The sequence below is a fragment of the Lepidochelys olivacea genome (genome assembly GCF_965140295.1).
Source record: "Lepidochelys olivacea isolate rLepOli2 genome assembly, chromosome: 12".
NCBI classification, from domain to species: domain Eukaryota; kingdom Metazoa; phylum Chordata; order Testudines; family Cheloniidae; genus Lepidochelys; species Lepidochelys olivacea.
The window spans coordinates 23,525,992-23,541,349 of NC_140422.1; the positions used below are offsets into that span (position 1 = coordinate 23,525,992).

Consider the following 15,358-nt stretch of genomic DNA (forward strand, 5'->3'; position numbering starts at 1 on the left):
TTCATGCCTATCTGGTCATTCCTTTGCCAGAGCAGCAGTTTCTCTATCTGATGCTTTATCTAGCATTGCTCCCTGGCTGTTATGGGAGGATAATCCAGAAAAATTGCTTGAAAACTGAATTTGAAGATGAAATTAGTGTGCAAATCATTCCTTAAGAGCAAACAGTGCATACAATTTTGTTTATTTGTAAGTTACAGAATATGAAAAATTATGTAATATGTTTTTATAATCTACACTAGCCATTATGCCAATTGATCCAATCCAAATAATATGTGAAGGAATCTAAGGTCTGATTATTTCTACTCTCTTTTGCTCTTGATGTTCTTGCTGCAGAAAAATGCTTATAATGGCAATTTTGTGTTACCTATTTTACACTACTTAGATTATGAGTTAGAAATTAGTCAGAGATTAGGAAACATTACGAGGTTGTCAAAAAACTGGCATGTTAAGACAAAATCAGTTAATCTTTAGCCTCACTTAGAGAGAGGAAATGTAATTGCACCATTGGACTGTGTTTTACAGTCATTATCACTTAAAAAGCCCTTCAGATAATTCTATAATTAGCAAGGGACATGTAACAGAAGAAAAAATCTGACACTGAAGGAGCTCTCTCAATGGTTTCATCCAAGAATGGGATTTAGTAGATACACCAGTGCAATCTAGTGAAACAAAACTCCACTGAGAGACACAAACCAGAGTTTATTGATATCTTAGAGCAAGAGACACCTGGGCCTTGACTGATTGGCAAGACTCACACAGCTGCTTGTGCTCATCTCTAACTAACTGAAACCCGAGCAAACTGTAGTCACAAAACGGTAAACAAGTGTTCATGCTAATCAAACAACAGAACGCAGTTGCTAAGAATAGCTTTCATCCCAATTATTTTTTCGGTCAGGTTCACTTAATTAAAACCTACACACTTTTTTGCATATGTTTATGTTTACACCCTACCTGTCACCACTCACTTAGGATGATAAGAACATGAATAGAGATTAACTATTGTTCTGTTTTTGTTTTGAAATAAAAACAGCTACTATTTCCCAGTGCATGGCACTTAAATCTTGGGACTATTCACTGACACTTCGTATTGGTATGGCTGCAGATTTGCTCCAGGGTTTGTAGAATTAATGGGATGTTCTAATGATCTTGTCCTTTTCTAGGAAACTCAAGTAGGTTTCCATGTGACCAAAATCAAATCTCAGGCTTTGGTTTGATAAAACTTGTCTAAAGAAATTATCAGGGTTGTGTTCTAGCATGGTAAGAGGATAGCATGGGATCTCCCCTATCACATGTTACTAGAGATGATTGGAAATTGTCCACCCACATTTTTTCACTGGAATATGGTGGTTTGGAGTAAGAGAAATTTTGGCAGAAAAAAAAATCTGGTTTTGTTAAAAATTTGAGGTTTCCTTGAAGTATGGGAACCCATACTTTATTCATATATATGTACACCGAGAGAGAGAGAGAGAGAGAGAGAAAATCCTCTTGTCTAAATTTTTCTTGCAAAAAAGTCATTTCCCAACCAGCTCTACTTGTAACATTTAAACCTAGACTAGACAAAGCACTATAGAATGTACAATAAGGAACAACACTGCAGTCGAAGGGAAATGATTTAGCAGCACTTATGCAACCAGTGAGGTGCCAAGGTAGATGTGACCACTACATTTTATGGGATAGGCTTATGGCTTTCCCTTTCCCCTCATACACATATGGAAGCCCATACTTCCAAAGATAAGAACCTAAATAGGGCATTCACACCTTTTAGCCAATGCTTAAATTGACATGAAGTTGCATAAATGCCCATTTCAGGTGTCTGTTTGCCAATTTAAAGATCCGGATTTGGGATGGGGAGTGGATGTCCTAATTAGGAAGCTATGTTGGAGAAATTGAGCCATCCCTCCAACACACACACCTGATAAATCCCTGATGTCTCACAGGACCTTATTTTAAACAGACCATTCCCTCCGCACACACTCATCAACACCAAGCATCAGCAATTCTCCGACACACTTTCATTTTGCTAAATGTGCCATCTCCAGCTGCTCTCAGAATGCTGGGGAATCCAGGTTGGCTGGAAAGAAGTTATTTTGTGTTCGTGAAACATTCCATTACAGGGAGGGTGCATTTAGTAAATTATGTCCATATAGCCATGCAAAGAATCCCAATCGCATAATAACACCAACACAGTCACTTAGGATTGAATGCTGCATGTGCAGAGGTATCTCTGAGGGAATGTGAATCCTTTCCTTTGTAGCTTGGCTTCCAGAACTGCTCAGCTGCATGGCTCTCTCAGTCAAATACTCTTGAGACATGTTTATACCATAACAGAAACCAGATGTTGTGAATTAATTTTATAATTGCACTGCTGAAAAGAGAATACAAAGTGGCCAAATATCACTGGGCAGCAACCACAGGAAAGTGTCCCGTTAAAGATATGTAACCCAAATGGAGCATAACAGTTTGACTATACTAAACATTTGGGATAAATGCTGAAATTTAATATTAAACTCACCTTTGTATTCACCTGTGCTGTCTCTGAGGGGTGTTTGGAACCCTTATTGAATTTACTCGGGGCCTGATTTTCAAATTTAGAGGTATGTAAATTCCACATATCTTACATGCACAATTGATCGTATCCATGGCAAATGGCCAGTTAGATATACAACTGTCCATCTGCATGCATAAATACTTGAAATACAATCACACACTATTTATAGACACAAGCTAAGGGCATCGCTAGCTTTGAAAATAAATCCCTCAGAATGTTCTGAGATGGTTACGGTTCACATCTGACTTTTGTATTTGTGTTTTGTTTTATTTAATTAAATCGGCCAAATTTCAACATTTGTAAGCCATTGCAGCTGCTTAAATCAGGTCTGGATTTGGACCAATATGATCTGTCTGCTAGAATAATAGTTTGTCATAATCAGAAATGGGTAAAAGTATCATTAGCATAAGTGCTGAGTTTCTAATCTGCTGGAGGGTGCTCCCCCCAGCTCTGTCCAGGCCCCGCCCCCACTCCACCCCTTTCCCCAAGGCCCCACTCTGCTTCTTACACCCTCACTGCCCCCACTCCATCTCTTCCCACACCTTTCCCATTCAGTTCCGCCCCTCCCCCAAATGCACTGCGCCCTTGCTCCTCCTCCTTACCCCCAATGCCTCCTGACGCCACGAAACAGCTGATCCGTGGCAAGCAGTAGGCGCTGGGAAGGAGTGGGAGATGCTGATCGGTGGGGCATGCGGGTGGGCAGGAGGCGCTGGGGGGAGGGGGAGGTTCTGGTAAGGGGGCTGACAGTATGTGCTCAGCACCCACCATTTTTTTCCCGTGGGTGCTCCAGCCCCAGAGCACCCATGGAGTCAGCGCGTATGATTATTAGTAGTCTAGCATGATTTGGTAAACAGGATTTCAGGTTGCAAGATTTTTTTCAAATATTAGAACTTCAAGAATAGAAATAGTTATTCAGCATTTGCTATACAGCCAGACCGGTTGAGTTTTCTAATAAAGTAAATAAATAAATAAATAAATAAAACAAGGATATGTTGCAATCTTAGCCAGATAACTCAAGATCTTGATCATTCTCTAACTGCAGTTAATTTTGACTTTGAAATCCCAGGCTAGTCCCACAGGACCTAAGCAACTTCAAGGGTTACAATACTTCTTTAGTCAATTCAAAACAATATAAAATTTCCTTCTCTGCTGAGGACATTCCGATGTTTTGTTTAAACTTGTTGACAAAGTCACCTCAGTGTCTTGGTATAAAAGTAATTGGACAAAGTCAGAGCTTATGAATGGTCTTTGTTCACCGCTAGTAATTAATTATCTACCTCTTAATTGGATGCTTCAGGGTTTAACACCCCTTACGGCAGAATATTTATATATCTTTGTACAACGGCTACATTAAACCAGGATAGCATGGCCCAAATTATTTTGGGAAAAGGATTGGCAATGAATAAGATGATGATTGTTCCAAAAAACAATTAGAGATTGAGTGTACCGCCAGTTGGTATAAATCTTAGAACTCTTCACGAAATGTCTTCATTATTAGTAACATTTCTCTGAAAGAAGAATATTACAGAATTGGCATTAAGAAAGCCCTGGAAAATGAATAAATGCCAGGTTTTGTTTGGAGGCCAAGTATCATTCTGGTTCTCACCTCCTGAAACTGAAGGAGACACTCTGTGATTTTAAGCAGAGGAGCTCAAGCAACCAGGTGTATTTAAAGCTCTGTCTATAGTGTATCTCCCCCAAAGAATCAAGGTTCATGTTGGCGTGATTCACCTGTTCATGTAAAAGGGACTTGCTGCTGGCTTAAGCAGGTGTATCTCCCTTGACATTAATGACATTGGCCAGTAGTGAATTTGGCCTCATATTCCGAGGTTTCACATACCATAGATGATGTATGTGTGTAGGCCTGTCCTGCTGACAAAAGATAACTTGCATTTTGGCTGCTCAAAGCAGGTAAAAAAAAGATTCAGCAATCAGACTGGGATTCGCTGGCTGTGAAAAACTAATGTCATCCCCAGGCTCCATTGTTGGGATGCTGCTGTGCTCCAACAGTCCCCAGCTGTGGAACAGTCCTGTGACTGTCATTACAACTGAGTGTAATTCAGAGCAGCCCTGTGGATGCTCTAGATTATGTCAGGAACCAAAATGGTCCCCAGTGATGCCCAGGATAATGAAGAACTAAGGGGGCATGGACCGATCTTTGCCACTTCCCTCAGCGGCACTAAGCAGAGTGCTGGAGCAGCTGAGGATCTAGCTCAATCTCATTTCCAAAATGCATCTTTTCCATATTCCTCAGGAACGGTTAATATGGGTCATTCACAAACCTCTGAGGGAAAGGAGAATAGTGATGTGGAGGAGAAGATAAACCGCCTTGAACAACACCACTATCATTTTACATTTATCTTCCATTGCACAGCTCCTGTACAGTGAAGCATGTTTTTCAGATGACTCTTATGGAGAAATGCAGTAAACAGATTGCTGCCAAATGCTAAATGAATCAGGTTCTTTGCTCTCTAGTTTCTTAGGAAGTAGAAGTAGCACAGATAAGAGATTAAGATCTTTACAGAGCAGCAGGGGAGCACTGTCCATTACAGAAAGGAAGTCATTTTAACTGTTGGTAATTTGGATGGCGCAACTGTAAGGTGGACAATTTCTCCTGTTGCATCACAATCAAACCTCTATATCTCACCATTGTATGGACAGATCACTAGGTTGCTATCAGAAAACACTTCTGATGCTTTTGACTTCTGTAATTATGTTCCTTCAAAGGTGTTTGGTGGGAGATAAGATAAATGTAATGAGAGACTTTGGGTCACTAAAACAGTGTCTATTTTGACAGCTCTTTCTGAGGACACACATATTTCATGAAACCCTGAAGGTGCAGTAGGACAACTCATGATCTTTGGAACTAACCATCTAATTATAGTAATTTTCACTGCACTGCAGTTTCCTTATAAACAATACTTTGTGTATGCATAGCGACTGGTTCTGAGGTCTTTACACAGACAAAATTGTCATTAGCTTCAGTGGGAGTGAGTAGGGGCCCCTATACATGAGAATGTACAGAATCTAGTACACTCCTGTTTAGCCAAATGGCCTGGGGGACATCTGAAACTTTCAAATAACCAGGCGTTCAGATAAACAGAAGTGCCATTTTGAGTTGCTGTTTCATTGATATAGAAATCATAGTTATCCAAATCCACAATGCATCCCCCATGTAGTCCTACTTTAGCACTAATAACTTCTCAATTAGCCTCTTAGCGCCCATTGGCACTAATCAACAGCTTTGTATCGATTAGCACTAAGAGGCTCACTGAGAAATTATTCAAAGTAATTAACATAGGGCTACATTGGGTATGTGGATTCGGATAACTAGGATTTTCAGATAAAGGGAATTCAGATAAATGGGAATGTATCGTACATGAAAGTAAAAAGTACCAATAAACATGTTTAGAACCATCCCTAGCCCTTCTAAAATGCCTGTAGTTATTCTGTAAAGTACGTAGTATAATGGTTTTATTAGCACTTACTTGGGAAGGCCTGCATATGTAACATGGGGCTTTGTTACTCAGGAGTAATGTGGTCTTTTCAAATTAATCTCCATAAAGACCTTGGGGTCAATGGGCATTTTGCTGTTCACTTCTGTGAGGCCAGGATTTCAGTCCAGATTTTCAAAACTCTGGAGCCTAAAATTAGACTCCCAAATCCATATTTAAATTTCTAAATAAGTGGGGGTCAATTTTTCAAAAGTGCTGAGCCCTCATTGACTTCAATGGGAGCCTGCTGGGTACTCATCCATTTTGAAAAACAGGCTTCTTATTTGGGAGCCTAAATATGGATGTTATTGTCTAAAAGTTAGGCTCCAAGTTTTGAAAATCTTGGCTAAAACCTTTACTGAACATAACATCACCATATGTCCTAACAAAAGGCCTATAGTTTCCATAACTATACACCCACACCTGCATCTGCTGTTTTCTCCAAATGCATTGAACAAAAGCATTCTAATCAGATTCAAATTAAGAGATCTTGAAGAACTAATGTTATCTAGCTATGAATGATAGAGCACATCTCAGAATTTACCATTAGTTAACTCCCCGCCCCCTTCAACCAAATGGATAGGAGGGACAGTGATATGTATTGCTCCCAACGAGAACAATTCATAATTGGGAGTAATTTCAGCAATTTCCCAATTTTAAGGAAAATAATGTTCCAAAGTCGCTAACTAAAGTAATTATTTTTTGATAGTATTAGAGGCTTGAAGTATTTTACCACAAAATAGCTGTGCAATTAGACATGTATTTGTCATTTCTGTGTTTATATTACTAAGATGATGGGGTAAAACCATATTGTATTCTATTATTTAAGAATTTAAGATGATCTTCCTTCAGTCTCCCTCCAAAAAGGGATGAAAGACAAAATCTCTTGATAATCTTTCAAATATTTGGCTTGCAGTCATATCTTCTTCTTGTATGGTCTTACCAGATTTCACTAACTAACTAACTGGCTCAGCACTTGAACAGGAAAGCTCTCAGATGACCTAGGTACTGAAGGAAGGTGGTGTTGGTAATTCAGTAAGTAGCATTCTCCCCTTTGACTTACTACAGAGCCATTGCCCTGGCATGATGTGATGGGGTATTGTGATGCTGGAGGTGCTGTTTTTCAAAGGAGCTGTAAAACTGAGGTGCTGGTCACTTATGCTGCTCATTAGAGATCATGTGGAGCCTTTTGTAAGAGTGTTAGCCCTGTTATCCTTGCTGAATTTGGCTGATTATCTATCAAAAAACTGCTATTGTTAGGGTTGCAAAACATTACAACCCTAGGTTTTCACATGTGCCTAACCTTCTAAACCATGCATCTTTGGGAACTGGCATTTTTCATGTTTGGTTTCTGCTCCAAAGTAGAGTGTGTGTGCGAATCACGGATGAGAAAGATTTCTTCAAATATTTTTGAGTTATGGGAGATTGGGGGAAAAAAACTATACTTTTCCTATTGTAGAAAACTCTAACTACACTGTTATGAACTGCTCTGGCACAGAATGACTGAAGGGTGAAGTTTAAAACCTGGCATGAATGCTGGCACCTACGTGACCATTTGTGTGACCACATGATCAGAGTCTCATACCCTTACTCACTTTGAATAACACTACTCCACAAAAAGAAAAGGAGTACTTGTGGCACCTTAGAGACTAACCAATTTATTTGAGCATGTGCTTTCGTGATGCATCCGATGAAGTGAGCTGTAGCTCACGAAAGCTCATGCTCAAATAAATTGGTTAGTCTCTAAGGTGCCACAAGTCCTCCTTTTCTTTTTGCGAATACAGACTAACACGGCTGTTACTCTGAAACCTGTCATAATAGACACGGTTATTAATAATAATAGCTACACTGGGAGTGAAATCCTGCCCCTAATGAAGTCAGTGGCAAAATTCCCATTGCCTTTGTGGAGCCAGGATTTCACCCCTCAGTGTAGACAAGGGCTCAGGTATACTCCCTTGTTGGAAAAGACAAAATGCAAAATATTCTTGAAGGGCTGAGTGGTTTGTTTTGTGGAATAAGGCTGATTAATCAACCAGGGTATGTTCCCACCTTCTGCCAGCAGGCTTGCGTGCGTGGGGTCCCCACGTCTTTCAGGAATGCAAATCCAATGAACCCTTAAGCCTTAGTTTGTTATATGTTGCTCTGTTCATTTCCCTTCTCTTTCTCCTAATCTAGGGGTCTATTCTGACATCAAAACACAAGTCCTTTGCAGGAAACTTGTAATACTAATGGCATCTCTGTGTAAATAATTCAAATGCATGAATGAGAACAGACCATTACATTTCTCTGATGTGTTTTTTGTGTGTGTGGTGGGCAAAGATAGCAGATGGGCTGAGCCTTTAAATGCCTTATCTGCGCCCTCAATTCCTCTCATGCTTTTTGGGTGAAATGCATTTAAAAGAGTCGTTTGAAGCATCTTGATGACTAATGTGAATTTTTCCCTTCCAATATTCAGGTTTTCAGATTTTCGGGGGTGGGGGGTGGGAATTCTTCAAGATCCTATTTGAGGACTCAGTTTATAATGTGCCTCCTCTCCTCTGCTTTTGGAGAGATGCCTTTACAGAAATCACACTGAAAACATGACACCAGGATCTGGTTCTGAATGTTCCCACTCATCCTTTCAGTGGCTTAGTCTGAGTTCCCTGCCAGTGAGGGTTTTCTGCTGTTTCAAGGGTCTCGCTTCATTGTGAGCCCCATGGTGCTGTTCAGGCTCACAGCAAAGGCCATCGTCCACACCAGTCATACGACAAGAAGCTCCTGAGCTTAGACGGGCTTCTTATGTAACAGTTTGCTATTCTGGCAGTGTGCTCACCTGAGCCACAAATGACCTCAATGGAAACAAGGGTTAGTGGTTGAAGGACACTGGACAGGTTTTCCATTGCAACAGAACAATGGCCAGCAACAAGTCGCCTCAGAAATTGTGACAGCATTGGGAAGGATTTTAAATGTGCAAAACTGAAAGCCAGAGACCACACCTTTAATGCCAACTCAGAACTATGTTTAAAGCATCTGGTTATGCCAGTCTGGGAAGCTAATCCCTGGAGATTTGAAGGTGTCTGGCAAAGAAACTCATTTTGCTTCAGGCTTCATTTGAGAAAAAAAAGTAATATTTCCAGTTTTGTAATTCGTCTTTGGCAGCCACAGTGCATTGGTTTACAGATTTACTCTGATTATAGTCTACAGTATGCATTGCAAATGAAGATTTTTGTGAACGTTTTCAATAGGATTTTGAAGAGATGTGGGGCTTAATTCAGACCAGGTATAATTGGCTGAAATGCCCCTAAATTGATGGAGTTGCCCCCTTTACATCAGATTTGAATTGGGCCCTTAAGGATAATATAAGGCCAAAGGCAGCCCTCATTTACATGCGTGCGAAGGGGTGTAGCCAGTGGGGTATGGCACAGAGCTCTGCCTGGATAAGGCCAAACTGAGGGTCAAGTTCGGCTCATAGTTTATTCAGCTGTAAGACTACATTCTAGCCTTGATCTTTACCCAGACTTTTCCACTGATAGCGGGAGCTGTATGAGCAAATTGAGGGTTAATAACTCTAAGGCTAGATAAACATGGTACTGTGTGGACTGAGTTGAATCATTATTTGATTTTGTTCCTGCATTGTTCATGCTGATCATGGCTTTTCCTCATAGTGATTGACTCTGTTACTATCGGGCATACTCTGTGCCCATAAAATACCACCAGCACATTATGGCAATCTAAGGACAATTCCATTGCAACTTAATTGCTGATGGTCAGTCTCGTGTTGTTTTTACTTTTTAAAAAAAAACTAATTATTTCATCTTGAAACATATATAGTTTTTAGGGCTGTCAGTGAACCAAAACAACACCCCTTCATTCAGATACAGGCTTTTTTGTTACATCCCAGCCCCTCTCATCCTTCTGTAAGCTGGCTGCTTTGTTAGCAACTTGGGCAGGGATCTCGTTTGTGAAACACCTGTGAGGAGATTTGCAAAGATACAAAGGGCATTTAGGCACCCAATTCCCACTGATTTTCAATCTGAAATCTATGGGAACGGGATGTCTCTAACTCCATATGTGCCTTTGAAAATCTCCTCCTTAGTGCACAATGGCCACTATATATAAATCATAAGCAAACAATTAAAATGAAGGATCTATTTCTTTGTGCTGCCCATGCTGGGAACTCCCACCACGGGAGCCAGGCATGGAAGGTTTGCAGGATCAGGCCATAAATGAGTAAAATCAGCTTTACCTATAAAAAGTCTGATAACTGTATGAAACATGGTTTGGCGCTTCTGAAATCTGTAGCCACAAAAGGGACACCAGCACTGTAATGTAATCATAACAGTTGCACTGGCTATAAACCATAAGATACTTGCTGTTGCAATACATATTTTTCTGCTGTTGAAACATGCCACGATAGGTTTTAAACGAGGAAGCACTGGCATACCCACTGTGCAGCAGCTGACCTCTGCCAACGTCCTTCCTATATTGAAATGTGGGGTGAGAATTGCTTCTCCCCGACCTTGCCTTCCCTTTTTTTTTCCTATTAGCTGATCCCTGCCTAAGTAACTTACCCTCAAAAATTAGTACAACCACCATGACATTTGCTGCCATCACATAGTTCACTCTGCTTGTGTGTTCTACCCTTTCCAACACCCTGCGTCTTGCTTGTCTATTTAGACTGTGAGCATTCTGGGCAGAGATCATCTACTGCTCTGTGTTTTTACAGCACCCAGCACAATGGGGCCTTACTTTTGGTTGGCCCTTAGGCATGACCATAATAATAAAGAATAGTAGGGGAAAGGATTGCAACACTGCGATAATGCCACAAAAATTTAGAAGAATTGAGGAGTATGATAAGGTATGATCATAAAGCCTCTTTGATGCTGAGAATTACATTAGATTATGAGCGAGAATACCCTTTTAGACCTGCCAAGCAGATCTCTGCTTTGATATTCTGCTCTTTTTAGATGTCCAGAACGTGTGGCCCCATATTGGGCACTCATTGTGACCTATCAAAGGTTAAAGTGTCATGGGTCTAATTAGTCACTATTTCAAAGTTGTTTCATGATTGTTTCTATTGAAGTCATGTGTAATAAGCCTAGATGAGAATTGCACATGGCACATATTCCCTTAAAATGGAAGATGAATGATCACCAAAAGAACAGCAAGAAATTCTAGTAACATCATAAGGGATAATACCAGATCCAGATGAGATGGAGGGAAATGTGGACTCCTCTGGCCATTGCTAAGACCTGCATTGATGGGAAGCCATGTCCAATCTTCTTTGGTTGCTAGGATGGTTGCTGTGGTGATAGGAGCTATGAAGAGAAAATAAAAATGAGGGCCAGAGTAAAAGTGCCAGTGGATTGTTAATGGGGTGGATAGCATTTCACCTAGGTCATCAAATTCTGCCCACGTGTTTAGTGATCAGGAATTATCATCTGAAAGGTGTTTGGAAGCCTAGTCACAGTGTGTTGGAGGTTGCATCCAATTCTTAGCAGAGAAGTGGCTGCTTAGAAACATGTCAAAAACCCACCACAATTAGTACTAATTGGCACCTGTCGTGATATCAGGAAAGAGGCCAAGGCGTTCAGGCTTAGATTTACAGCCCAGTCTTAGCCAGACCTCCATTTTGTGGGTGACCTAACTAGTGGGTGCAAATAACTGCATTGCTAAAATGGAGCCCAATGTGTGAAAATTTGGCTCTAAATGTACTTGGTAACTGGATAATCCTCTAATGTCTAGAAGTAAAAATTTAGGCATATTCAATGACAATGTCTCTGTTGGCACTGAACCTATTTGATGAAAAGTGGACTACGGGAATGCAAATCCAGCACCTTTGTGCAGCAATACATTTACTTAAAACATACTGCCACTTATGCAATGAGAAGCTGTGGTAAGGCATGCTCTGTTTTCCAGAGATGCTGAGCTGTCTACAGCTTCAATGAAATCAGAGAGAGTTGCAGGAACTCAGGAGCTTTGAAAATAAACCTCTCGTTTTCACCATAAAAAAGTATTTCTTCTTCTTTTACATTCTTTCTCAGTCTCATCTATAGTGTTGTCTCTGAACTGGGTATATTTAATGCTGTAAATTAATCATCCTATAGTTTACTTTTTCATTAGCTTCTGTACTTTATAGTCTGACATTCCAGTAGGCAATGTAATGTTTAGTTTTTCTGAAATACTGTATGTTAATTTTTATTTTTGTACTATAAGAGAAGCTCATTCTGAACAAAACTAATCCTCCTCAATATACAAGTGTTCGGGTGACTGTATGGAATGTATCACAGAATAACTAAAGTCAATCTGAAAGTACGCTTACTATTATGAGCACAATTACTGTCCAGTTCTAATTCCAGGAATGAATACAACCCTAACTGAATAAGTGATTACTTTGTATCAGCATAAAAAGAAAAATGGCATCACTTCCTCAGCTCAGAAAATTGCCTTTACTTTTCATCTAAAATATTATTAATAAAACAGATAAAGACAATTTTTTTAACATATGATTTTCAGGCTGACAGTAAAGACACCATCACTCCCACTCATAAATAAGAAGCTTGGGGTGACCAAGGCTCTTATACTGTATATGGAGGGGGGGATTTCACTAAGTACAACTTCAGTTTATAAAGTGAGATATTAATACCAGCTATTGCAGGATCAGGAAATCTACCCATACAGGTCATATACAGGATGATTTTCCATGCCCACCTCCGTAATACTGAATGAATTTGTGTCCTTGAGGTAATGATATTAGCATAATTTGGTGCAAAGCGTTAATCATGTATGGCATCACTGTTATAGTTGGGTGTCCTAATTCACTACCTTAAGCAGTATACAAGGTTGTCTAGTTCAAGTCCTCGACTCCTGTGTATTTGAATTTCTGTGTGTGTTGTAAGCTTGCTCCCCAAACTCCCTGTTAGCTTTGAGTAGCCCTTTGCCATTGTTCTTTGTCAAATTTATGGAATTATCTAGGAGCACAGCCTGAAAGTGAGAACAGCCATATTTCTGAAAGAACTCGTCAGACATGCCATTTTGTGCCTGATTTTCAAAAGGGTGCTGGAAGTTAAATATGCTTTTGCACAGGCACCTCTGCTCCTGCAAATGCTTTCATACTTATTGCAAGGGTACACATGCAAAATGAACTTGCGCTCGGGCAAGCCATTGTTCCATGGCTACTGCATGGGTACCCGTGTGCATGCACACTTGTGGGGATGTGCATGCAAAAGCAGATATGCAGAGGTGTGCACAAAATTCATACTGGCCATGGCCTCTTGTTTTTAAAATCAGGCCCTTATCAGCTAAGGAAACTTCGGATATAATATTTAGAATGGGGGGCTGGGAGTTCAGGGTTCCTGAGTTCTGTCCTTGCCTCAGTCACTGACTCACCCGTGACTCTGGGCAAGTCACTTCATCTCTGAATTCCTCAGTTTCCCCACCTGAAAAACAGAGACAATGGCACTTATCTCACAGCATGGTGTTGGGCTCTGTTAATGTTTGTTGTGCACTTTGGGATCCTCCAGAGAAATGTTCTGTGTAAATGCAAAGTATTATTAAAATGAGTTTTCAATGCATAAAGGCTACAGGGACATTAGTGGCCATTTTAAAGTGATTTTAACTAACAGCACAGCTGTAAAATGGATTTTATACCAATGCATTTCCAGGCACTTGGGATACCATCAGCATTAACAGATTTCCAATAACCGCTTTAGTGGTTGATAAATAGTGTTAATTCTTATTTCCCTCATAGAGAAAAGAAACCCAGCAATGAGTTAAGTGGCATTTTTGCTGAGTCAGTAATCCAAGTAGTTTAAATGTATATTTATTCTATGTCTGAAATAATGCAAACTATTCAGAATGCTATGAGAGCTATGAAAAACACAGGGCTTGGAAAACTGGCAGTTTTTGTGGTTTTGGGGTTTAGAGTAAAGTTTCACAACCAATCAGCCCAGAATAATGTCCGGTTAAGGCATTTCTGCTAGTTAGTCTATTTATTTATTTACTTTGGCACAGTGAGACAGGGCTGGAGATTTGGGGGAAGGTCAGTGAAAATACTCCAGTTCTGTCAAAGGGCCTGATCCTTTTAGCTTCCAATGGAAGCTGAAAGGTGCTCAGCAACTTGCTGGAGGCGCTAGTCACTTGCTCAGGACTGAGGCTGAGGTCTGGGAATTATGACTTGCTTTTGAAGGCAGCACTAAGAGCCCAGTCGGCACCTAGAGAGTTCCAGAAGAATTGTGTAATGCTGACAGACTCCGGTCATCGGTGGGTGAGATCGAACCTGGGGCCTCTGGAGCTGAGTGCATGAGCCTTTCTCTCTCTAAGTGGTCTTGGTGCCACTAGATGGGACAGAACACCACACCCCAGAGGTGTGTGGATTACAATTGCACAGAAGTAAAGAAACAGTCAGTATTGGATCCCTTGGACATTTTACTTTGGCATCCTCTGAGTTGTGTGTGTCTCCTTCTCTGCTAGTGTCTCCGATCTCTTCTGCCTTGGTTGAGATCCACTCCTGCCTTGATATTATGCGGTTTTCCAACAATCCTTCCAGTCTCCGTTCCCAGTCTGTCCCAATGGGAATTTTTGAACCATTAACTCCTTTGTATTGCTTCCAGACAAATACTTTAAAGCAAGTATTGACCATTTTGTGCCCTGGTTCCCCCCAAACATGCTAATATAATCGAGAACATTGTGGATAAGAGTGTCCTTTTGGACCCAGGTCCAATACAAAAGCTGCATGTGTAGGAGGGACTGAGTAGTGGAGCTGAGGTCAGCCCAGTGGATCTGAGAAGAGAATTTTGCTTTTCGTGATGATCAACATGTTGTATGAATCATTAGGGGGTGCAATCTCCCTTTGTGCCATCTGAATAACTTCAGCTGATTTTCAGGGGACATCTGCCCAGGGATGGGGTGGAGAATAGACCCTAATGACATCTCTTCTCTTCCACTGATGCAAATAGGAATTTAAACTATGCCCGGCCAAATCTTGGTCTGTGAGCACTGCCTGCCTGCAGCTCTAGGCTGGGTTTGTCCAGTGCATCCCTGGCTGTCTGCTGCAGAGCCTGCAAAGGAGCTGTATTCGTGTGCAGAGTCCTTCTGTGTGGCCTGACTGTATTCTGCCCCATTGTATAGAGCAGGAACCAGATCTGTTCAGCCGCTTCCTGGGCCTATTGTGGGCCTTACATGGGCCAGAGATTTTGGCCCATATGAAGAGGAGAACAGGGCCCCCTCGGGCTGATGACAGAGTTCATGGCAATATGCAAACACTTGTGCTCCAACAAAGCGTTCTGCTGCACAGTGATGCTTTGCCGAAGGAATAAGGTTGTTCTCTCTAATAAAT

The 15,358-nt window shown here is 40.9% G+C and overlaps 1 protein-coding gene and 1 long non-coding RNA gene across 3 annotated transcripts in view; one reads left to right on the forward strand and one right to left on the reverse strand.

Annotated features, from left to right (window-relative positions):
- The window catches only part of LOC311528959, a 240,234-nt gene that overhangs the window by 147,534 nt on the left and 77,342 nt on the right, over window positions 1-15,358 (forward strand). The window lies entirely within an intron of this gene.
- LOC311528956 (uncharacterized protein) overlaps window positions 1-15,358 on the reverse strand; it is a 193,868-nt gene that overhangs the window by 40,791 nt on the left and 137,719 nt on the right. The window contains exon 3 of the mRNA XM_084644498.1: window positions 11,221-11,339. Within this exon, the coding sequence (XP_084500624.1) occupies window positions 11,221-11,339 (119 nt within the window). The remainder of the gene's footprint in view (window positions 1-11,220; window positions 11,340-15,358) is intronic.